At 44.4% G+C, this 26,138-nt stretch overlaps 1 protein-coding gene across 1 annotated transcript in view; it reads right to left on the bottom strand.

Annotated features, from left to right (window-relative positions):
* smpd3 (sphingomyelin phosphodiesterase 3) overlaps nt 1-26,138 on the bottom strand; it is a 53,879-nt gene that overhangs the window by 6,941 nt on the left and 20,800 nt on the right. Inside the window, exons 2-5 of the mRNA XM_076042720.1 lie at nt 18,446-19,138; nt 17,151-17,402; nt 15,930-16,878; nt 2,542-2,617 (exon numbers count right to left, since the gene is read on the bottom strand). Coding sequence (XP_075898835.1) covers nt 2,542-2,617; nt 15,930-16,878; nt 17,151-17,402; nt 18,446-18,747 — 1,579 coding nt within the window. The 5' untranslated portion in view covers nt 18,748-19,138. The remainder of the gene's footprint in view (nt 1-2,541; nt 2,618-15,929; nt 16,879-17,150; nt 17,403-18,445; nt 19,139-26,138) is intronic.

The raw sequence follows: 26,138 nt of genomic DNA, 5'->3' as shown, positions 1-26,138 counted from the left end.
GTGTGTGAGTGGGTGGCTCTGGCTTTGATTACTCCCAGCTCCGACTCAAGTACATGCAAAATGTAGCGCGTGTGTGTTGTGTGTGTTTTTTTTTTTCTTCCTCTTTGTTTCTGCATCACAAAGCAAAAGATGAAACTGGCTGTGGGGGAGTGCTTGCTGTATGTTTCTCTTTGTGTGGATGTGCACTTGTCTCAGGTGGGCTTCCCTTGTGCGGTTAAGGTTAGGAAGGAAAACTTTAAACAGGGATTGATGTTCAAGCGGAGCGACACGAGTGTCACAGGTTTGATCCACCAGGTCCGGGAGCCTTTCTTTGTGGTGTGTGTGGGGTTGCTGTGTTCTTCATCTGTCTGCTTGATTTCTCTCCGGCTTCCAAAGACACGCGCGTGAGGTGAGTCGGGAACTCTGAGTTAGCTGTAGGAGTGAGCGCGACTGCGAATGGTTGTTTTCTTTCCTGCGATGAACTGTCAACTTGTCCGGGTTGTAACCCAGCCTTCACTGAGGACGGCTGGAACATGATCAGGAGAAGAATAAGCTGTAGGAGAAAACTTCCAACGGCTGCAGCAACATGCTTTAGCATCAATCTTGACAATAATAATGAGTTGGATTTATATAGCCCTTTTCAGGCACTCAAAGCACTTTACATTAAATCCATTATTCATTCACACCACATTCACACTGGTGGTGGAGCTACATATGTAGCCAACAGCTGCTCTGGGGCAGACTGACGGAAGCGTGGCAGCCAATCTGTGCCAAACGGCCCCTCCAACCACCACCCAACATTCAGTCACGTTCGTACGAGGCAATGTGGGTGAAGTGCCTTGCCCAAGGACACAACGACAGACGGGGATGGAGCGGGATTTGAAACGCCAACTTTTCAGTCATTGGACAACCCACTCTACCACCTGAGCTAGCGACAATCTTGAACACAAAATATACAATGTGAACAATATGCCGCTATCGTCACTGGATCACTAATGGTCATTCTAATACTGATTAAAACAGTGCCTTTGTATAAGGTATAAATGGTGATTTCTGTCGGTTCAAAGTAATTCAAAGCATTTCATCAGTCAGACTAAAATCAATCTGAACCCTTTCCTAACTTCACTGCAAACAAACCAGCTCAGCCATGATGACCGTCTGCATGCACGGCATCTTTGGTCATCATTTTTGAATGTGCAGACTAGTCCAACCCTCCAGAAATACCAGCGGAAGAGGTTGCTCTTCCGCTTGTGTTGCAAACAAATGCCAGTGCGCTCCCTAAGATATTCCCCCATCAACTGGCCTGCTCGCTGCTCACCAGGCATTTCATTGTCCATCCCTCTTGCGTCTGCGACTCCTGCGCGTCTGTTTCTGTACTAACATGGACCAGTTCCGCTCCACCTCCACCGTGTCTGCCGCTGGCTGAAAAGCAGCTGCCTGCCGTCAAGGCGGAAATGTGTCATGTTGATAAAGGGCAGACGCGTGCAATTAGAACAATTTGGCCCCAGCCAGGAAGATAGGATCGGAGGTAGTGGGCACATTAATGCCATTCGGAATAAGCATCAGCATAAACCACTCCTCTCTCTCTCTCTCTCTCTCTCTCTCTCTCTCTCTCTCTCTCTCGTTTTTCTCGGGGTGAAATTTCCGAGGGCCGTGTATAAAAATAGACTGTGACACAATCCCCGCCGCTCCGACGGATGTTGCGCTCGCAAGCACGCAGGTAAGCTTTTCCTACCGCTCGGATCTGCGCTGTTGCAGGGGGAAGAACACAAACATCGAGAAAAAAAAAATAAAAACCCCAATGAGAGCGGCTGAGCTGGCAGTGAGCGCGAGCGCCGTTCACTATACATTCAATCAATAATGCATCCTGGTTCCAAGTGGGATACGTGGCACACAAACCCATGAGAAGAATCGCATCTTTGTGCTCATTCTCTCCCCCGTACCCCCCCTCCGCCCCAACGGCACCTCCCCCACCTCCTCCCCTAAGGCTTTTTGTTTGATGTATCTTTAGAAACAGCTCGGCCAGTGCTAAATATAGATCGGTGAGAAGTGTGGGAGGAGCCAAGAATAGCAGGCGAATGTGGGGGCAGATGTGTCTCTGGTGGAAAAAAAAAAATGAGGGAGGCACAGACTGGGTGGGGTGGGGGTAGATGGGGGTAGTGGTGGGGGCTTTAAATAGGGCTATGACGCCTTAAACAGCTTGAGCCCGTCTCCATGGCAACAGCAGGTGGGGGGGAGGGGGTGTGCGGGGGTTTGGTCGCGCTCATTCATCTCGCTATCGGGACACGCAAACACACACACAACCACCACCACAGAGACTGTACATGCATGCATGCATACATGCGCACATGCAAGGCCGGTGCAGAACTGGACGACTGTGGCCATCCAGAGAGGGCGACACCACTTCTAGAAAACACGACTCAACAACAGCGACGCAGCCTGGCCTTGGGGGGCACCATGGTAACACACACACACACACACACACACACACACACACACACACACACACACACACACAACGACAGGGAATCACTGCGAGAGCGGCGGGACGTTTGACCGTACCTTCGATGGCGTGCAGGTGCGTACACGTGATGTATCCCACAACTCTCTGCTCCTGATGGGAGGTGCCTACGTGAACCTGCAGGGGGCGACGGGAGACAAACATGACACCGTGTTGAAACGAGGCCGAACGGCGTAGACGCATGTCGGGTGACGATGACGGCGGCAATTAGCATCAAACCAGCGGAGACGATACATTATTGATCCCTGCGGGTGGGAAAGTACGTCGTCACGTCAGTGTCTCAGCGGTCGCTTCACATCAGAGCAGCGGAGCAAGAAGATGGTTTGGAAATAGGAGAAGGTAAAGTTTGACAGGCATTCATAGGTGCCAGATGAAAAAAACATGCAATTTTTACATTTACATACTGCATGGATTTTTTTTGTATACATATTTATCTGACGTTTAACATATCTAATACTAACGTTATGCAGATAAAATCAGTGAGTCTAAAATAAGTATTTTATTTTACTTAGTCATATGTCACACTTACGATAGAATCAGTATGCGACACAAAATTAGAAACAAACAAACAGATACAGTATCAGTATTTCAGCGTATTTTTAAGGTGTGAGGTGCCCTAATTCTAAAATTACCCTACCAAGTAGTTAAAAAGCACATTTATGTTTGATAAATACAGGTGAGGCTGGAATGTCAAAAACAGGAAGTGGAGGCTTTGGCTGAGAAGCTGTGGTCTGGGACGCTGTTTGCTCTGTTCCCAGGAAACTGGCTCTACATCGTAGGCCTTGGAGAGAGCAAAAATGTTGGTGTACATTTTTAGGAGAGCAGCAGAAATATCGACCTTAAAATGAATTCTTCACCACTGACTTGACTGTCTCTTGCTAGGAAGGAGAATTCAGTTTTGCTTTTTTTTTTTTCATTTCCAGCTGATTGCTCTTTTTTCATGACATGTTTGTGGCAGTGAGAACAATTGAATATTTTCGAAATGTGCAATTCCATAACAAAATGAACTACAGCTATTCCATTAAATGGTATGATAAATCGTGTTTAGTTGTTTCCTTCTTTGTGGGTTTTTTTTTGGTCTGCTAAGTCCTTAGCACGTTCGCGTTATTGCTGTTTGTTGTGGTTTCATCTCCCTGTCTTTTTCTCCAGTTGGCTCATCATTGGTTCATATTTGGATCTTTTTCTGTTCTCGCAGCCTGCCAGTCGTCTTCTCTCACTACAGCTTTATGCCAATTAACTAACTGTTTTGTTTTTTGCTTAAGGCAGACTACATGTTCTCTAGGGGACATTACCATTTTGCTCAATACACCAGTGATTGACTGAATTTCTTGCAAACACAATATATACGTAAGAGCCTGGGGCAAAGCTGCCAGTTATTGTGTGAAAGTAAATGACTGGTGTTGCTATTATTTCGATAAATGAGGAAAGGTGGATTTTATTCTTCTTGTGACATTTACAGTCCTGACATTTTACACCATCTTATCAATAATTTGCCATTTTCTAAGGGCTGAGGACCATTATTAATAATAGTTTGGAAAAAAATATCAGCTATTGATTATTGTAAATGTGGGGCAAAATCAAAGCAAATGCCCCCTGCAGAGATTACGACTTCTGATGAACATCACCCAACTTTACATTGGTTTACACAAAGAGGGAATATAGAAAAAGCAATTTGATTGGTATCTTTAGCGCTGTGTTGAAATGTTACCCGATTGCAGTGTTCCTTCTGACAGGTTGGCAGGTTTGAAGAGATCTCACAGCAAACAGCAAACATCTCTGGGCAGACTGTTGAGCGCACCAACAATGGACTGAACTGCGATTTAATCAGACACCTTTTTGGCATCTTTGTGTGGAGAAATCCGTCAGGAGCAAAATGTGCAGCAAGGCTGAAGCCGGCAGCTCTGGAGTGCTGGTGGGTGGATGCAGACTGATGAGGAGGAGGACTGAAGAGCGGCGGAGAAAAGGGAGATGGTGATTGCGGGGCGGTCAGTTTAAAGTGGGCAGGCTGGGTGGAGTAGGTCGATAACAACAGAGAATGACTCCTGTTAAGAGGTCAGCAGAGAGACGACACTGGCAGGGAGAATGATACATGAAATAACTCCTTCCTTCATTTATACATTTACGGCTTTCACTGTACCTTGTGGTGCAGTCAAGACTGCCAGACGCTACCAAGCCTGGGTGTATCGACACCAAGATCAAGATCAAGACCAAGACAGACCGCGTCAAGACCAAGATGGTAAAAACGTATGACTAAAAGTATAAACGTAAGGTATCAATATTGATGCTGGAGAAGTTAAGATGCTATTCAACTTATTGCTTGCTTCCTTGCATATCTATATAAATAAAAATCCACCACATTGCCAAATATGGTTGCAAAGGATGTTGCACCTGCATGAAAAAGCAAGCAAACAAAATGCGGCACCTGCTGCTTAAGTCAGACCGCCGTCAAATATTTACACAGCGGTAGCGCCTGGAAACACCTACAGAAAGGATTTTGTGACAATCTGGTAAATGTTTGTAGTAGATTTGAATAGAGAGCATGTAAATTGCAAAAATATGCCACAGACTGGTAGGTGAAGTTAGGACCAGGGCGAGCTAATGAGGACATTCAAGTAAAAGGCGGGAAAAAAGTTGAAAGTGAGTGAATATAACAGGAAGCGCTGAAAAACAAACAGCGACGTGATACAGATCTACACTATTGTCCCTTTTTTTTCAGAAAACTTAACATATTAATGTTGCCTGACTGGCTGTGGATGAGAATGAAATTATAAAAGTCGAAGTGAAATGACCTCACCTCACATGACTAGGCTGTTTGCACGACAATGACATATAAATCGCTTCCAAAACATTTATGCATATTCCCCGAACCTATTTACATATCAGTGAGTAATATTTGCATTTGTTTGATGTCTTCCGCCGAATGTCTGCAGCTGTCAGGCGACAGAATTGAGTGATGATTCTCCAGACAGTGATCCAATATGTTGCTACAGTAAAAAAAAAATGAGATGGTTTGGCTTAAGCTAAGCTAACGCTTAGGCTGCTAAAGGCTTTATGGGGGCACGTATTCCTGTTACACGGGTAAACCGGTGGATAAAATGTAAATAAATTGGAAAACTCCCGAGTAAAGAAATGTTGGCACCACTCTGGTGAAAAAGTCACTGTCACTGTTGAAGCATTCCTTTAATTTTAATGGGAGGGAAGTGATTGGCCATAATGGGATGGATGTCTTGGCTTGGTGTATGTGTGGAGCCCCTAATGAAAACCCCTATAAGTCACACAGCAGCATTAGCCCAATTAGCTTCGATTAAACACCATACACATTGTGGACTGACGCAGATTAAACAAACCCCGCAGCAAACACAGCTGTATGTTCTCCACTGGATATTTCAGCCACTAATTCAATTACTCTAAATGGAAAGGGTGTTTTCTGAAAACGGCTGCGCTAGGAAAGTCGGGGAGGGGCAAAAAAAAAAAAGGAAAAGTCGTCCAATTTGGATAAATGCTCCGTCCGATGGAACATTAGCGTCTCTAATAATGTTGCGTAAGATGGGAGTCGATTAAATTTTGCGAGACGAGGCTGGGTTTGCTGACCCAGGGGAAAAAAGCAGTGCGAGCCTGCAGTGCAGATGTTCTTCGCTTTGCTACTGCGCGTGGGGGGGCCGCTATATGTTTTTCGTAATTCACATTGAAACAGTTCAAAAATGGGAGTTACAACACAGAAACACTTAATCACGGAGGATATTAATTTAAGTGTTCAACGTCAAAAATATTAAATGCTAAAAAAAAAAAAAAAGAAAAGTAATAAAATTCTGTTTTTGTTCACAGTCTCTGTTTTTTTGCAGATGATGTGGTCATGTTGGCTTCACCGAGCCAGGACCTCCAATGCATGCTGGGGTGGTTTGCAGCCGAGTGTGAAGTGGCTGGGATGAGAATCAGCACCTCCAAGTCCGAGGCCATGGTTCTTGACCGGAAAAAGGTGGCTTGCCCTCTCCGGGTCGGTGGAGAGACCCTGCCTCGGGTGGAGGAGTTCAAGTATCCCGGGGTCTTGTTCACGAGTGAGGAAAAGATGGAGCTTGAGATTGACAGGCGGATCGGTGCGGCGTCTGCAGTGATACAGTCACTGTAATGATCTGTCGTGGTGAGGAAGGAGCTAAGCCAAAAGAAGAAGCTCTCGAATTACCCTCACCTAGGGTCATGAGCTTTGGGTAATGACCGAAAGAACGAGATTGCGGATACAAGCGGCCCGAAAATCAGTTTCCTCCATACGGTGGCTGGGACAGGGTGAGAGGCTCAGTCACCCGGGAGGAGCTTGGAGTAGAGCCGCTGCTCCTCCACATTGAGAGGAGCCAGTTGAGGTGGCTAAGGCATCTGTTTTGGATGCCTGCTGGACGCCTATAGGGAGGTGTTCCGGGCATGTCCCACTGGGAGGGTGCCTCGAGGAAGACCCAGGACATGCTGGAAGGACTATGTCTCTCGGATGACCTAGGAACGCCTTGGGGTCCTACCGGATGAGCTGGAGGAGGTGACTGGGGCCAGGGAGGTCTGAACATCTCTGCTGAAACTGTTGCACCCATGACCCGACTGTGGATAAAGCGGTAGAAGATGGATGGATGGATGGATTCAAACCATCTTTGCTGCTTTTATTTAGCAATTTCCTCAATAAAAAAATTCACTCCCGTGACACAGGTTGGAAATAACATTAAAACCTATGTCCGTTTGTATTACCTGTGTTGCTCTGGATGTCTCTGTCTGACAAAATCTCATGACAAGGATCATTAAAGTTTAAACCGAATTGGCCCCTTATTCTTCCTCGCTCTGCCGCTCCTTCCCTCCCTCATTTCTTCTCTCTATCTGCATGAATATTTCAGGGGCTTATCTACGCCTCAATAGATGTGTGCGCACCCTGAAACTGACAAGCAGCCTGGGGGGATTCGGATGTGCGTGTGTACGTGGCCGCGCATCCATGCGTGAGAGTCGAAGTGGACCCTGAACAGCGTCTGTATCGTCGACGGCGATGCTAATTGAAGTTCTGTGTTTGCAGTGAAGGAACGCCTCGACTTGAGGCTGTGTCTGCGGAAAAGGCCGAGTGGTGTTTCTGTTTTTCTATTTATTGCTTGCCTCCCGCTCTGTACAAGTAAACACAGCACTGGGAATTAGCATAACTTCTTTAAAAATAAAACAGCAAAGAGGGCAGGATTGGAAATACTAAAAAAAAACAACTTCCCGGGACTTCCTCTCATTACAGGCCATTGAGGCAGAACTGAGCGGAACTGAAATGAGCAGCGAGAGACGATTTCACAGTGGAAGCCAACCAACCCGAGCCCAGTTCTAAAAAGCCTAATTACAAAACCGTCGGGGCTGCTGCATCTAATTGCCTTAACTTCAACATCGAATGAGGAGAGAGATTTCACCTCCCATTAATTGCACGAGTTTGATCGCTTCACTTGGAAGCCGCACAGCTGCAGCGACAGGCAGCCGGCAGAAGGCAGCAGGATGACAGATGGGCGGCCGTTTTCTGGGGTTTTTTTTGTCTTTCAGTATCTTTTTTTTTATTTTAGTCTTTCAATTTAACTTGGCAGAAGGTTTGCCTTCAGGGGTGGTGGCACAGTCAAAGTCTTTCTCTTGTAAAACCAATAAAATGCAGAAAATTCAAGTCACGTGTTTAGCTCCACCAATTTTCTGATTAAAAAAATATAGTTTTTTTTTGTCAAACTGTGATATGTTTCGCCAGACAAAAAAAAACTACCCGCCACATCCTTGAACTACTTGCAGAATTGGTTTTTCATTTGCTAATGTCCCCATGGTGAGCTGCTGGGCAAGCTAACACTTTTCTCCTCTTCCAACTAAAAACAAACAGACAAAACCTACAATTGTGTAAAAACTTTTTCCATATAATTCTTTATAACGCAAACTGTTTTCTTTAAATGTATTATACTACATTTGTCATTTGTTTATTGAGCGACTTCTTGACAGTGTTAGGAAGCTATTGAAGCTAAACTGGGTTCTTGGCACAACTTTGCCAACTTACAAGGTGCATGGAGATTGATGAGACACTTGGGAAAAGTCAAAAGCCATTAAGTTGCACTGAAGAATAAAAACAACCTTATGGTTGACCCTGAAGAAAGCCACAAGCCAAAACACATTGCTTGAATAAAGTTGTCATATATATATATATATATATATATATATATATATATATATATATATATATATATATATATATATATTTTTTTTTTTTAAGCATTGCTGGAACCTTTGACTGTTTCTAAGTGACCTATTGAGATATGAGATGCTGTGTGATCCAGTAATAATATACAGCATTAGTTTTAAAACTTAAATCTTAAACACACTGTCCGCTCATTAACACTGTCACAGGAAATATCCCACTGACAGCCAGCTTCTCTCCCAACCTTGTTAGCTCCAATGAATCAGAAGGGAGCTTTTCAAGAGAAGGACTCAAGAAATCAGGTCTGAAGTCTCAACAGTCCAGCTGCTTTCCAGGGGGAAATGCAAAAATGAATCCATGTTAAGGATATATAAGAATGGCCATGGCGAACATACGCAGCATGACCTGATGATCAAGAGGAATCAGAATTAGCTCACATCCACTGTTTAGTAAATCATAAGTGTGTGTTTTGGTCATGAATGGTAATAATGTTGAGTATTAAGTTATTTGGAAAATGTAAGACACACACATTTTTGTCAATCTAGACAAACCTGCAGAACTGATTCTGTGTCAGAAGTTAGACGTTCTCAGGTTTCTGCATGCGTACAAAAAGTCGCATTTTCAGTATTCTTTTGTTCACACCATACTGCTTCAGTCCATTGAACTTTGTTGTTTAACTGACGTAGTGAGTTAAAATCAGCCATCAGATTATTTCAGCACGGACGTCTCATCCTCAGGTTTAATCTCAAACTAGTACATTGTGTGCTCGTCATTGGCCAACGGAGAACACATGGCCGCTGTCTCCAACGTTAGTGCACAGGAATAAAAGAGGGTGTGAGAGAGATGAGCTGTGGCGTTACAAGGAATAAAAGAAAGACCTTAGTCAGCTCCCGATGAAGTGTTCTGAAGGCATGTTCATAAGCCCTTCAGCTCCCAATGGGAAAGTCATCTGGGTTGATCTCGATGGTGAGCAGAGATCCGACCGATTGGAACGGCTGTGAGCGGTTTAGGGAACTTTCCCACTGATTTCCATTCTATCCAATAAGATCTGAGTGTGCCCTTGTATTTCGCCTCGTCCGTAGTAATGAATTCAAATGTGTATTCTCTCTCTCTCTCGCTGACACACACACACACACACACACACACACACGCACACACACACGCACACACACACACACACACACACACACGCCTGCATGCACGCACCCACAACTTTTCAAGTGTGTATTTAGTAGAGCGGATAAATGTTGCGACCTAAAAGCTTTAATTATGGAGCCATGGATCTCTCTCTCTCTCTCTCTCTCTCTCCCTTTAGGGAAACATTTTTATAATTAAAATTCAATCTCCGCTCACTCTCCCCAGTTCTCCTTCTGACTATTCCTCTCTCTCTCTCGCTCTCTCTCGCCACTGGAGGAAATTTGCATTTATGCCTCTGACCTGCTGCTGCTCCTCAGGTAAATAGATCCATGGGGCAGTGATGAGAATGTATTTGTGGGCAGAGTTACAGCTGAATATGTTATACTCGCAATTCAACAAGGGGATTTGGAAATTGAGACGTTGATGCTGACGGGCGATTACTTACACATGCTAGGTCTTTTTGGTACAAAACTCAGTTCATCATGATGGGGGCTACAGCGCATAAATTCATCCAAATTAATTTGAATTTTGGATTAGATTTAAAATTAAGTAAGAAGGGAAGAAGAAGGAAAGTAAGATCATAAAAAAGATAATCTCTTGAAGTAAGAGTTGTGAGGCTGAGCTGCAAATGATTGAATAACCTGATGGCTCTGAGCCATTCACAAAATGAAAAGAAAACTTGCTTAGTTGCTGTGGGAGTGGGTGAAGGATACAGTATATGATTTTCAAAGACGCAATGCAACTGACTCAAATTACTCTTCTTGATTCTGTGATTGTCTTTGGTGACTGCAGTCAAAAGCCAAAAGAATTGAGTTCCCCATCACTGCTTTTTCAAATGAAATCCTGGAGTGATTTGTTGACCATGACAAAAAAAAATGGATAAAATCAAAGTTGACAATGTCACATTTACACTACTGAGTTCATAATAATAATAATAATAACTTTGAATTCTCTTTGCAAAAAAGAAAAGGACGACTGCACCTTTTTTAAGTCCAGAACAGACCAAAGAGAAACAGAGGCTGACTGTGCACGACAAAATAAGACAGCGAGTATCCAAATAAGCACACCTGTTATGTGCTATATTCACAAAACAGAGCCTGGTCACCGCTATAATAAAACAAGGCATTATCATCTGGAACATCAACTGGGCCGCACACAGTCAGATGCATCCCAGCTGGCAGCAGAGCGAGTCAGAGTGTCTTTTAGTAATAAGCGAGGATGACCAAGAGTTCGTGGGGAGGAAGCTCGGGTTCATATCAAGATGCAGCTCTGGAAGGCAGCCAAGTCTGCAGGATGGAGCAGGGTGCAGAGTGAACAGTAGGAATATCAAAGCCTGGAGCTGGCTGGGGGACAGCACTTACATAACGGAGGTCCAGCAAGAGCCAATGAGACACACACACAGAGAACAGCACTCAGACTTAAATTTATATTGGCCTTTACGAGTAAAAAAAAACAACATTAAATCATTAAAAGTCTGATTCACTTTTAATGGTTGAAAACAATTTCCCTCATTTTACAAGTTCACAGGTACCAGTGTCTGGTCCTGTTAGAGCAGTTGTTCTGTCTGTGCTTTATGCTCACTAAAAAAGTCTGTGACAGCAAACACACATTGGAATTAAGCAAGTTGTGACTATAAAGTGTGCACCTTCCAGATCCTGCTTCTCCCCATTACTCAATTTCCCAGACATGAGGCCAACATGCAACCTGTTATGATTCACAATGTCTTTGACTGTTAGAGTGGCTTTTGTCTTCTGATTTATAATCATTATCAGTTTTGACTTGCAGAATCGGCCAGATTCTCCCAGTGTAGGTGCTGGTAATGTTGGATTACGATCGACACAACTGTATCTGTAAACACTTGGTTTATTCTCACAGATGGTAAGGGTACATGACACTGCATTCTCAACCACTGAGTGGATTATCTTCACTTTGATTGCTTGTCATCATTGCACTTAAAATTTAATATTTTTTAAAATTTAAGCCGTGAGTGTGTAAAGTGCATTCACACAGAAAAGTAGATGTAAAACAAAATCTAATATTGGCAACAATGGACAAGTCACAGTCTCAGTACAACCATTCAGGTGACACTGCAGCAGCTGCTCCTCGTTAAGCCTTCATCTCAACTTTTAAAAAATGTATCAGAGGATAATAGCGACCTGGCAACTTTGGATGTTGCAGAAGTAAAATTAAACACGATTTTTGTATTAACCTCCAATTATTACACAGTACGAACACTTGCTGTTAGCCATATGCGTCGGCTTAATAAAAACTGTGCCATTAGAAAAACACTAATATATCAAGTGTTTTAAAAACAAACAAACAACCTCTGCTGCTTTTCCTGATACGATTATTGCACCACACACTCAGTGTAATGCATTGGAGCAAACTGCATTCAAGTACACTAATGAAAGTATGCAATTTGGAGCGGACTTATAATCTTCAGAAAAAGGAGCGCTGCCATCATGCACCAATGATGCCGCTGTTGGCCATAACCTCATTAGAAAAACAAAATTTAGAAGGACATATGGGACTCGTGACGTTGAACCCAGCATGACATCGCTTCAGACATGCAATCAGAGCCATTGATTGGTAGTCCGACCAACGTTCCAGCAATCCACATATCCACTTCTTGGTAGTGGTAACCATAATCTTGTTTGACATCGTTTGCTTTTCTTTTCACTCTGATGGGAGTAGTAGCGGCCTGCCAGCTGGCTAGCGGCCAGCTTGTTGGGAGGACCTGGAGTGACCTTGCACATAGGGAGGCAGTAAAATGGGGACGCTTCGCCAGCTTGTAAGTTGCGTTGATGATCTGCAGACAGCGGGGCTAACAGGATGAGACTGTCTGCAAGCAAGTTGTGATGGACTGTGTCTGTTTTTTTTTTTTTTTTTTTTTTCCAAGGGCTTTTCCTAAGAAAACAAGATGATGCTTACGCAACTCCCAGGACAGATCCAGGGACAGAAATGAGTTCTGAGTAATCCAATCACATGTAAGCAGCCCTATGCATAGGAAAAAGATTGTGATGGTAGTTGGGATAATTCGCCTCATATGCATGTTTTTTTGGACTGTGAGATAACTCTTCTTTTTTTTTTTCTTCTTCTTCTTCTTTCTTATTGTGTGCTGTTGACTGACATAATAATAGTACACCACGATGCATTTTGGGATTAATAGTGTTGTTTGTTTTTATTGACATTTTAACTCCAATTTGATCATTTCATTAAATAAAATGGCATGGGAATAATATTAAAGGGATGTGTGTTGCTGCTCTTCAAAAAAAGTGTGAATGTCGCCTTTGCAGACACGTGAGTAGGAGACTTCTATCAGCCACAAACACGCGTAATAAACCTGGATGAGTTTCTCTAGAGGAGCTTCTGGGAAATCATTTTAAAAATAACATGATTGAGAGAACTCCTGATGCGTCTGAGACAGCCGCTGCCAGTCTGGCCGTGTGAGAATCTGAGGAAGAATTTCGCACTTGATGTCTTGGCTGAAGCCCAAGAGACAATATTTGTCAAAAGAAAATAAAGTGCCAAATCATGCAAAAATTGCGACACCAATTTCAAACAGCAATCTGTGTCTCCATCGAGTCAGTGATGTTCACAGAAATGAGAAAGACCCATCCTTTACCTGCTCACTCCATCGTGCAGAAAGCGTATGGTAAACACAAATCACTGAAAGTCGGCCCTATGCGATGTCACAAAGGCAAATGACACCTCTCCCAGTTTAGTGAAAACACCCACAGCCAGTCAGTTGGCGATCTCACCCTCTGAGCCCGCCTCATGCTGCCTTGTTTTTGTCCCCTTCCAAAGATGTGAAAGCCAAAATATAGCACGAGGTTGTAGCTGCAATCTGAACCCAGGCAGGCTGCAAACAGAGGGCTAACTACACTGACTTGGTCTTCACAGACAGGAAGCGCAATCTGATGTTAAGCTGTCACTGGAGACGCATGTTGATGTCAGTTGGGATACCTCAGATTGAAAACAGGGCCCAACGGGTCAGAGTTGCCGTCAGACTACCAACACTTACTGTACAGAAGTATGCAGAAAATCCCTGGGATGTGGGCACGTAGCAGCTGCCCAATACATCGCTGATTCATGGCACTGTGAAAAGTAGCTTTTCCTCTTCCCATAAAAGCACAGTTTCCTCATTACTTCAAATAACCCCCGGAAGAACAAAACAAAACAAAACAAAAAAACAGGAAATTTGTGCTGCAGTCTCTTTTAGTGTCCATCTGTGGACGGGCCTAGATTCTGAACAAAACAAAACAAATTTGACTGAGACATACCGCGACTGAGTCAGACTCACCATAAAAATGAATAAAAATAATATTGGGTTATGTCACATTTAAGGGTAAAGCATGAAAAAGAATTTCATCAGCAATGCTATACTTTCTTTAAGTATGCAGTGCTTTCAATCGGTGATTTTGAAAGGCTAAATCACCAGGTGCTGCGAATGATGACACCGGCGAAGTGAGCTGAAATGGATGGATTATTACCAGCTATGTGTGTTGCAGCGGCTTATGTAAACGATGTGCCCTTTAAGAATGATTGGATTCCTGTTGCTTTTTCCGTATTGCAGGGGTGGAGAGGAGTTCTACAATTCTACAATTACTGCGCTATATACACACACGCCACGTTAACTGCATATTTAATTGGATGTGGGTGTGAGCTTTTTAAAGCAACAATTTGGTAGTGGGGCAAAACATTTTTTTAGAAAATCATTTCCTTTGCCTGCTTCACCATACTAATCATGAGATCACTGGCTAACACTTCCATCTCACTCTTCTGCCTTTTTCTCACATAACACTTATCAACTATGAAATGATTTTGAGTTCTCAAAATGTCTAGATTTTGATATGGTTCACTGGATATACAGTGCTCCAAGGTAAGCCTATTGTGCGTGTAGTGACAAAGACCTCGGCAGAAAAAAGGTAGGTGTGTTTTTACTGACAATAGCCATGAGCAATAAAGGTTCCTAAAATGCAGTACTCTCTTGAGGGCCTCAGAATTCTTCAGTCGCAGGATCCAGACTGAAAAACGCAAGACGAAAAGAAAGCATAACCCTGCGGCGCTCTCTGCATCCTGCATTTGGAGTAAATGATTTCCAATACAAGTCCTTTGGTAAACTATGTAGATCAATAGTCATTAATACAAGCAGCTGTCAGGTCATTAAAGACTTTCACTCTGTGCCTCGTTCATACCCTCATTCTCCGTCTTTCAATTCAGCAACAGATAGACCAAAAGGGTAAATTCAGTTAGCACCTAGTCAAAGTACCAGATAGCAGTGGAAAAAATGAAAGGATGAGTGTTTTGCTGAAACAGTACCAAGGGCTCAAAGACTCATATGAAAAACCCAGTGAAAATTGAATGAATCACTCAGTTGCTCTGGGAGTGTGGAATTGCATGTGTGCATATAGACTTCTGTACAGTACTGTCCTGTGACTGACTCAGTAACTCGAATGACTGTATAACCCTATTCTCTTTGGAGTAACTCAAAAAAATGTAGAAAAACAAATCCCCTTCCCATGTCCAAAGTCAAGACAAAAAACTTCAAACTTATCAAATAAGAGCATAAAAATTGCAAATTGTTGGTTTAATTGGGGTTGTGCTGGGCTATCTCTTCAAAGAATGCAGTTTTCTTTATAGTTGTGTGTGTGTGCATGTTTGCGTAAATGCATGTGTGCTTTTTTTTTTTTTTTTTTTTTAAATACATTGTCCTATTTACAGCTCTCATTTCTATTCGTTTCTTCTTTCCTCCACTCCCAAAGTCATCCTCTTGCTTTTTTGTAAAGTTGTGATAACTTTCACTGCTGTTGTGTTATCACTGTATTTTCCTCATTGCACCCTTCCTCTACCAACTACCAAAATGGACAGTGAAACAACTGTCAGCAATGAAAGTTGTCGAATAACCACATATACACCTCAATCTGTATCCAATATCACTCGAGCAAACATGCGTTGACCATGCATTATCTGTCAGCTGATACCAAAATATATGGTTACTACAGATGCTGCACTAGTTTCGTTGAAAGACTCAGGAACACGAGTCTGTTGAATATAACAGGAAGAACTCAACAAATACAACTTGTTTTTTGCACCAGTGGCATGGCAAGTAATCATACTGCTCACCTTGGCAAAAAGCGCTCCCTTGGCTGCCAGCGCGTCCTCCCCTCTTCCGTTTGGGTAGCACTCATACCGTGCATCCAGGATTGGGTAGCGGCTAGCCAGCATCAGCCCACTGTTCAGGAATTTGAACCTTGAGCAGCAGCCCTTCCAGCCATATCGCCCAACATCACTCAGCACATAGGGGAAGTAGCGATGCAACTGTCGCAGCAGTCTAGTCGTCGCTCCGTGGTCAAACACTTCCTGTAAAGCCAGAAAATCCAAATTGGCGGGGAAAAAGGCAGAGATCTCGTGGTCAAAAGTCTCGTCTCCGTGGCGGCGTTTTCGCCCTGGTCGCTTAAAGATGGATGTGCGTGGCACATGGGAGAGGGTGTTGTTGGAGGAGATCCCTATCCCACCATCGCTGCCGTGGTACCGAGCCAGGGATTCCCTGGAGGCAGTCATGCTGCCATTGTCTCCCCCACTCTCCCAGGGGTGACGGTTCCCTGTGTCGGCCTCCTCCTCCGCGGTTTCTGGTTCCGGGGCACTGATACTGATTTGGACCCCTGATGTGTGAAGTGGGCAGTCAGCGGATGGTTTTGCCTGGGGCCCTTCTCTGTGTACTGGACAGTCATGATGGCCATTGTGAGCTCCCGTTGAATGCATTGGGCAGTCGGTAGTCTCCCCTGAGGTGTGGACAGGACATTGTGGGCTGCTATGATTCTCTGCAGAGTGGAGCGGGCAGTCTGCTGTTGTGTCCGCTTGCTCTGAGTGAAGGGGGCATTCCGAAGAGCTGTGAACTCCTGTGGTGGGGTGGGCAGGACAGTCGATGGCACCCGAGGGGTGAATCGGGCACTCCGTGGGCGCTTCCATGTCATTGTCAGCTGGGCCATTGGTGGTGTGCGTTTGGTCTGGACGCTGGTCCAAAGAGGAGGTACGACGGAAACCTGTGGCGAGACTGCTGAAGGAGGCCGCACTTACAAGGGATAAAGGAAAAAGAAGAACAAAAAAATTATGCAAATGATTAGTTGCAAAGAATAATGTATTACGAGTAAAGAACATGTGGCAAGGTGCAGAGGGCCCAGGCTGGCTTCGAACCCCAGACTCCCGGGTAACAGCCATGCACGCTTAACCATTCGACCAAAGGGATATCCCCTTGGCCAAGTAGCCAGGGCGCATGATCAATTGGAGGCATAGTGACAGGACCGCCACTGTCAGAAATGTAAAGCGCAAAGGAAGCGTCATTACCTGATGGAGGTGTTGGTTGGTGAATCAATGTAGATCTTAATCTGGGGGCGACTGGCACCATTGCGGATCCTCTTCCCAACATCACGAGCTCTCCTGTGTGTGTCTGACAAGTTGTTGAACCTGGCCAAAGAATCAGGCAGCAGGCAAACATTGGCACTGCTGAAACAGAAGCTCCTGCCTTGTGGTCTCCATTCCCCTGTCACAACACCTCCTGGTCCGGCCTGGCCCTGCTCAATCTGGTGTTTGTCAGGTCTGTAAAGGTAAGAAACCACATATATAATGTCATATATCATGTCAAAGATAATATTTACAGTATCCATATACAATTAAGTGAAGTAATATTAAACTGATCTGTTACATAGGAAGTTTGGCAGTCAAACAGCAGAGCAAAAAACAATTTACATTCAAAAGAAGCATTTTGAAATTCCGCATTTAAAGTTTAAGATTGAAACAAGCAACTTGTGGCCCACTAGGCTTGTGTCTGGGACTTCCGCCTCTGCCTTCTATCTCTGCTGTTTGCCTGACCACGCAAAACATTTCCTGAGGAAATAGTCCCATTGCAACGTGTTCTGCTTCCCTCTGCTATCAATTTTAATGCTGAAGGGAAGATAATCAGTTAAATGTGTAACGTCATACACACAACATTAGAGTATGCAGGCATGCTTGTCTACATGAACAGCTTGTAAGACTGCGAGTGCCTGCGCTTCTCAAGCTTCACACAATTGGGACCACGAGTTGTAGAGTAACTCTTTTTATACATTAGTTCTAAATATTATTGTTGTCATTCAAGCAGAAACGTATCAGGTTCTGCCTTTTTCAGCTGCTTCTCTTGAGCAGTTTGTGGTTTTAAAGGAACTACCATGGCTGGGTGACGTCCAGCCATATCTGGCTGTTAGAAGCCAGGCAAATTAAAATGCTTTTGACAGTTGATCATTTCTACATTTTCCTCTCTTTAACTTCTGTTACGAATGATAATGGTAAAGTGAAGCATGGCGGCCCATCACTGTGACATATTACTCAAATCAATTGAGGAATCAATTTTCTCTGAAGATTCACTAAATTACAGCAGTTCCCAGAACAGATGATGGAAAGACTGATTACCAAGTTAAAAGTGAGGCCATCCAATCAATGGAAAAGGCTTCCCAATACATCATATTGACAGGTACACAAACATGGTCAGAGTTAAAGTTGCAATTTACGATTAATAAACACCAGAGTTGTGTTTGTACTGTGGCACAAGCGGCAATGAACGTAGACACTGAAGATCCTAAGAAATCCGCACCAAGGTGCCTTACCTGCGGTAGGTGTACTGGTACGGCTGTCGGATGGCCTGAAGGGGAGCCCAGACCAGGAAGCCGAGCAAGGCGAAGGGCAGGGAGGCGAAGAGGAGAAGCAGGTAGAGGGGTGCGGAGATCAGGACACACAGGGTGAGGAATGAGCAGGGGTCCTGGGAGCGCTGACGCTTTTCCAGCGAGGTGGCCACACAAGAGGCCAGCAGCCGGTCCAAGAGCCAGTAGCAAGGGAAAACCAGGCTCCATGACAAGCCGTCCAGGAAGAGCAGACAGGTACTGGAGTAAGGGGCAGTGTGGAGGACCATCTCTCTCCTTCTTTCGTTCTCTCTCTACCTCTCTGTTGCTCTCTCAGCTTGGACCCTCTGTCCACACCCACATACACACCTTACACGGGCAATGTCAAAACCTGCTCCAGAGATTACATAAAAAAATAACTAGAATCTGAGCAGGACTCAACTGTAGACCCTAGACCCTTGTTGGACAGAGAGACACTACATGGTTTGAGTGATTTCTATCCTCAGGATGTCTCAGTCTCGCGACCCCTCCCCTCAGCAGCTCCACACTCTACTGGAGGATGGGTAGAGCATTGTCAGGGGGCGGGGGATGTCCATCATGAGAGCCTCTCTGTCAGTGGTGGATCCGTGTCAAACAACTGTAGGATGGAGCAGCCGTTAAACATCAGCGTTTGTTGAGGACCTGCAAAGTGAGAGAATCAATAGCGGGACAGAGGAAGGGAATGGGAAGGGGGAGGGGACAAGAAGGAAAATCCATTATTGAGCTGTTCTCATGTAAGCTTGCTGAAAGCTGTATGAACATCATGGGGCACCAGGTGTCCGCTGGCAAATTACATTAACGCTGTGTCAATTAGGAAATCAAATCTAGTGATTTTGAAGTCTTTATTGACATAAACATGGTAGCTCTGTTTCGACCATGTTCTTCTAAGTTTCCCATTCTTCGGATATTTACTGGGCAATGCTAATAATGCTAACAATGCATGTGTAAAATAAATATTTATAGGAATCAGTAATACAGACTTCAAAGAAGTCAAAAAAATGTAGTCAAGAAAAGAGTTTTTCCATGGTGAAATAAATACTTGTGACCAGCATAAAACCTGGTAGCACTGGTAACACTTGTCTCAGGATAACAGGCAAACACTTGACGTGTCTGTTTGTATGCGATTCTTTTGTGTTAAGTCTATTTGATTTGATTTCAGACGAGTTGTCATTTTCAACAGTTGTACGCTACATGTGTTGTTCGTATCTTTGAACTTTTGCTCACATCTTTGACATTTTGCTTCATGCATTTGCAGATGTTGCCTGCACTTGCAAGTGCTGCTTCAGTTTGGTAGCGTTGCTGTAAAGCTTTTCCCTCTGTATTTTCCCGAAAGGAAATGCATAAAGGGTTTAATTCCCAGAAGCCAAGGTGATAAATGGTCACAGAGAGGATGCCAATCAATGACATTAGCCCCCTATGTGGAAAGACCACATCTCTTCCTGTATGATGACTTACCTTACACTCCTTAATGTTTACCAGCCCACTTTAATACCAACATGGCCAGAGTGGAAAGAGAATCAATTTCACCAACATGAATAAATGATGAACAGATTAATTTGCTCACGTCAACAGCCAGGAGGTTTAGGAAGGAGGCTTATTGTCCTCACTGTAACCTCACATCCCCCCCCCTGGAGACCACCAGAGGACAACAAGCCAAGCTTTCAAGTTAACTCACGGCCACATGATCCACAATCCATACCAGGCTACACAGCTGGAGCGTGCCATATGTGCCAAACACAACGTGCTAACATGATACAATCAAGCACCATCACACAGGAAACAAATACCTCCGACTGGACAATGTGGGGCAGAAACAGTAATGAACCATTTTACAGAGAAGACGGTGATGTGCTCTGAGTTAACAAAGCTTGACACGAGTGGACTCTCGCAAATACTTGTATCTCGGACTCTTTATCCTTTTGATATAACATTTTCCCACAGGCACTGCTGCGGGAGCCATTTGTCACCACAATCTAGTTTCTCTTCAGTGTGGCTGTTTCAGCGCAACAATTACGGCAGCGCGATCATCGCCGGATAATCGTCTCCACTAAAGTGAAAACCTTTGTGAGCGGTGAAGATTCACAGTGTGCCTGCCAGCGGGGCTGATGGCTCCGCGGGGTGACTGACACGCCACCTCTGCCTGGCTGACTTCTCGGCTGACCGGCCGACTGAGTAATATGCGATGGGATGACCTGCTGACTCACCAAGAGGCTAAGTCCCGACCATCAAGTCCGACAGACAGACTGATTAACTGTCTGAACAATTCACTCACTGCACTTGTGAGCATCTGGCAGATTAATGGCTCAGCAGACAGCAGCCCACTTAGTCGGTGACGTATTTAGAACCTGAGAATTATTGTGCATAAAAAAAAAAAAAAAAACTGTCAAAATGGTGGTGGTGCTGGTGGACGGGTAAGTCACCAGCCAACACACTTAACTCTGGCATCCATTAATGGCAATGAATGTTGTCATGCAGTCAAAGGGAACAGAGGCCGGTGAATTAGAGGAAGGGAACAGCAGGTTCACCTCGTTACATAAACCCTAATCCTACACATTTTACCTCTCTCACCGCTGCCTGGCATTTCAGATAAAATTAGCAGCCCTTTCTCAGTTTAATACATCTCAGTTTTTACGTCAGCGTAACATTATTACTGAAATTGTTTTGCAATGGCAAAGGACTAATTTACACAATTAAAATAAAATTAAAATAATTTCTATCTTATGTTTTATTGTGAGTGCTCACAGTTTACAAAGAAGTATAGACTTATTAGTTCCCAAAATAATATAATTATGTTTTCTAGCTGGTTACACGAGGAGCTTTGTTCTATATGGAAACTTTATTGACTGATTTAGCGTTACATTTCCAATTAAATTTCATTTGCCTTCGTTGAGGACCCAATAAAGGCTTAAAGAGCTGAACTTCACAGCTTTGCAACCCATGTGATTGTCTCTCCTCCTGTGGTTCAACAACTTTTTTTTTGTCAAGGTTGAATTGACAACTCTCTGTGGTTCACAATTCAAAACTTAACAAAGGCCCTCTATTTCCACCTGGTATTGAAATGACTGTTTCATAATTCCATTTCTGTGGCATTTCCAACTGCTGTTGTCGAGAATCTCAAGTGGCTCCTGCTGAGATTCCAACGCTGAGTGACTTCTCTCCTTTCTGCTCAACTCAGTGCTGCGTCCTCATCAGTCCCCGCAGACAAATAATTGATAGCTGACAGCGTCCATTTCGTTCTTTGACAGAGTCTCTCTCAGTTAGAGTCGTCTCTCTTGTCTACTAAAACTCCCTTCAGATGTTCCCAGCTTCAGCCACCACCAGTACACACAAAGCGCTTTATAAAACTAACTGTTGGATGAAGATTGGCAATGTATTTTCTTCTCAAGCTTTTGCACCCATCCAGTCACATTGTTTGTCACATTGTCTGACCATTGCTGGAAATTGTTTTGAGATTGACTCATAATCCATCGTCAGTGCCCGTCAAGTGTCTTTATATCAGCACTTTATCATGGCCAAGTGCTTGCCGGTTACAATCGGGGGACAAAACGTGCATTTTAATGACGAGTCTAAAGGGGGAAACTCGGCCTCGGCCTTCATTTTTGATTCTGCAGATGTTCTCAACAGAGTGAGCCGGGAAGACCTATTCTCAATCACGGGTGATTTATCAGCGACACACAAACTGTCGCATTTTGTCTTATCAAGGGAAACAGCAGTGCGTAATTCATAGCGGAGCCCAGTCTTCCGGGGAAAGAGTGTTCAGCAGCAGATCTGTGGAGACTGGCAGAGAAGAATTGCATCTGGAGCTCTTTATCCTCGTCTACTGACGAGGATTTAATCTGCTGGCAGTGTTGAGCGTCAATTAAAGAACACGTTTTTTGAAAAAAAAAAAAATGATTTGGGCTTATTTTCAGGGTGAGAAGAGGTTTCAGGGCCAACTGGCTGGGCAGCGTTGTTATCGTACATTAGCTCATGTCAAAACTTTTTTGTTTGTAACAAATCTCCACAGGGGTATATGTCCCCATTAGCAAAAACACAGGTCACATACTGTATATTTGGTGTAGCTGTCCAGTGACTTATTGTTAAGCCCAATTGGAAAGCAGGAACCTAGTATTGTTACAAAGTGGTGAATCGACTCGAGAGCACATGGCCCTGTCTGATCATTCTTCGATCTTGAACACCTTCAAGATCCAAAGAGAGCCGAGGAGTTCATCACATCAAATGTGAGAAGTTATAATCTTTGCAACTCTATTGTTTTTTTGTTTTTTTTATACAAAAACTGGAACCAGAAGGGGAAAAAAGAGGCGACTGCTGAGGTCTCTCTCGTCAGCCAATCAATACTCTGTCAAATCCAGAAAATCTTTCTCTTTTCCCTGCTGTTAATTAGTTATCACCAGCCCACTGAGTGTTCGCTGAACCCACCTCGACATCAGCCACATATGCTGCGCGTTATTAGCCATGCATTCCAAGCCCACCCTTTCGAATTCAGGTCAACACGAAGCATCACTCCTCCTCACCACCACGGCCATCTCGGCTCCGGAGTGAAGTCTCTCTACACACAAAGATTCATCTCAAGAAATTAGGACTTATTCAGCAGCCAAAGATATGTTTCCCAATATGTTTTCAAGGTTGTTGGCTGTGATGAATGGGCAAAACCTGCAGAAGCTGTAGTGTGGACTGGAAAACAGTATCAAAACTATGAAGACCTAAGAACAAACAATGACAAAGTATATAGGACTAGTATTGTTAATAGTGTGTCATTATTAATCACGAGGCATTGCTCTTTGCAGCGCATTGTGCATCCACCTGGAATGAAATTTGTTACATAAATAATATATAAAGAAAGTTTTGCTCGCTTGGAAGCAGTCCCGGCTTTTGATGCTGCCAAAAGAAAGCAAGAGAACAAAGCAAAGAAGAAAACAAAAAAACAATAGCCCATGTATTCACTGAATATCCCAAAGATGCCAGTGGGAAAAACTAAAAAAATCCTTTTAATAGAGTAAATATGTTGATTGTCTATGAGCCCACCGCATTAATGAATCCCACGGGAACAGCCTATTTTGCATTACAGAGTGATGAAAACTCTCCGCTTGTGTTCGATATGAACGCGGTTTGATGAGCGGCGCTTTAATCAAAGAGCAGTGTGGGAGTTTGTCTCCTAATTAGATTGAAAAAAAGCAAAACAAAAACAAAACAATGACACTCTAAATTAGCTTCCCCTCATTTACATATATAATCAACAATATGAATGGAATAAATGAGAACTGCTCCCTGGCAGTTGAGTCGTGCCAGCACGACTCTTTCTCTCGTGTGTTCAGATTCACAATTTTTGTTTTTGTTTTGCCAACAGTTGAGTAGGTCACAGAGTTTCCTGCCAGTACAGAGGGGGGACACCTGACACACACCACCAGCAGCAGCAGCAGCAGCCAGCACAAGCTGTTAGCACCAGGTTGTAAAACCTTTGCCACTACCAGTTAGCGGTGGAGAAAACTAGCATGATAGGGTTGCTGCCCGTAAATCTTGGAGAATATCAGACATAAATCCTTGTAATCCTGCCGCCTAGCATGATTCTCCGTCTCCCTTTGGGCTTTTACTGCCACTGCAAATGTACAAAGCAATGGGAAGACAGGCATGCAAGAGCAACGGAGCACTCGGGTTTGGCGCAGGCCTTTCACGCGATGGGCTGGTTCGACCATCGGAAATGAACGCGCTGATGGGATACGAACACACCGCCGCAATGGGGAAGTTAAACGGGACATTTAAGTCACGACGCCAGGAGCTGAGGGATGAACGACTGAGTGGTAGAACAGGGAGCAATGATTTGTTCATGTTCGCCTCCCCCAAAGAGGGCTCCTCAACCAGCCACGATCAATAGTGTCTGTCAGAATAAAAAAGAGACAAACTGCATGTGGGTGTTGTGTGTGTGAGTGTGTGTGTGCGCGTGCGCATTTTAGAATAGAAGCCACTGCAGTAACCCGTCGATATCGTGTGTATTTACTGAATATCTGTGTGTGAGTGTGATGTCTGTGTGTGTGTGTGTGTGTGTGTGTGTGTGTGTGTGTGTGTGTGTGTGTGTGTGTGCGTGTGAACTCATCAATACAAGCAGAATGGGAGAGTGATCAATGGCCTGCTTTTGCTACGCACACACACACACACACACACACGCACGCACGCACGCACGCACGCACGCACGCAGCACTGGGCTTTAAAATATGTGAGGAGGGAACAGTGGTAAAGCAAATAGCAGCATCTGGCAGAAACTCAAACGGTGCACATCATGGTCGTGATGTCCTCGCCGAGTCTGATGCATCATTTCATGTCTCTCTCTCTCTCTCTCTCTCTCTCTTTCCACTTTCTTCCCGCTTCTGCATCACTAGGCCTTTCTTATTACGTCTCACCTTTTTGTTGTCGAGCTGACAGCTTTCATTTCTGCCACAATAGCGACATCCAACCACGTTGACCCCCCTCACCGTCAAGCAAGTACACCCAAGTACTTCTGCTGTTGCTTCTGCTGCTGCTGCTGTCGTGTTCAGGACAAATAGGAAATTAGCCCTTTCATTATGTGTATCTGGACTCAAGCAGCGTCTGCAGGGAACAAGCACTTACAACAGCAAGAGGCTCATGCGGTATACACACATGAATGCGTGAACACGCGCGCACACACACACACACATATATATATACACACACACACACACACACACACGCAGACATGCAGGAGCCAGTGACGTCACTCTGCCCTCATGCTCTAGTGAGTTCTGTTGTCATGGCGACCTGATCCCATGCACTTTCTGACTGTAGCGCTCGGGCTCACAGTCAGGTTGCAGCGTTTGGTCTCCAGCGAGCCTCCTGAGATGTGTGTGTGTGTGTGTGTGTGTGTGTGTGTGTGTGTTTATGTCTGTGCCAGGGATGTATTATAAAAACTGGATACCGGACTGACAAAAAGAAATGCCTTCAAAACGGCTGACAGGACGACTGTGACCTGAAACGCGATTCAGAGCAAATCTTTCTATTACAGATTTTTCAATTATGGTCTTTTAGTCCTTTAAAAAAATGATCAAGGACAGAAAATCACCAGAAAAGAGTTCATTCCCAGCGTGACGTCACAACGTGCTGCTAGGTCTCAGCTCGTTTTGATTGGCATGCGCCCTGACGTGTCTGGAAGTGACGTTCTCCAGGATCATTCTGATTGGCCAAATCACATCATGTGACTTACAGAGGCATGATGGGAAGTGACCCTACTGCGCATGCTCTATGAGCCCATTAATGCGGAAGTCAAAAACTTTTTCGGTGTATGAGCAAGATGAGCAACTTCATTCAAATGACTGGGCCGCCATCTTGGAGTATTGGGGCCCGCCCCCTCCTTCCTTTCCTGCCCGAGTTCAAACAATCTTAATGGAACGCACGTCTAATTGGCCCCAACACTTGGGTGAACAGCGCTGGTAATCTGGGCTGAGGTCAGGCCTGTGGGGCCTCTCCTGTGCAGCACCATGTTTCTGCAGTTAGCGGAGGAGATGCGATGCGGTTTGTCGTCCGTGCACGTCAAAGCCGCTCATGGGAGGCGACCGGAAAACGCTGCTTTTCAGTCAGCCATGCGCACGGCATTACCGTTGCGTTGAGGCCATTTCGGTACAGCAGATCTCGA

The sequence above is a fragment of the Nelusetta ayraudi genome, unplaced genomic scaffold (assembly GCF_046127955.1).
Source record: "Nelusetta ayraudi isolate G7.1 ecotype Tasmania unplaced genomic scaffold, CSIRO-AGI_Nayr_v1 ptg000071l, whole genome shotgun sequence".
NCBI lineage: Eukaryota > Metazoa > Chordata > Actinopteri > Tetraodontiformes > Monacanthidae > Nelusetta > Nelusetta ayraudi.
The sequence above is the reverse complement of the archived record's forward strand: the minus strand, read 5'-3'. Positions and strand labels throughout refer to the sequence as shown.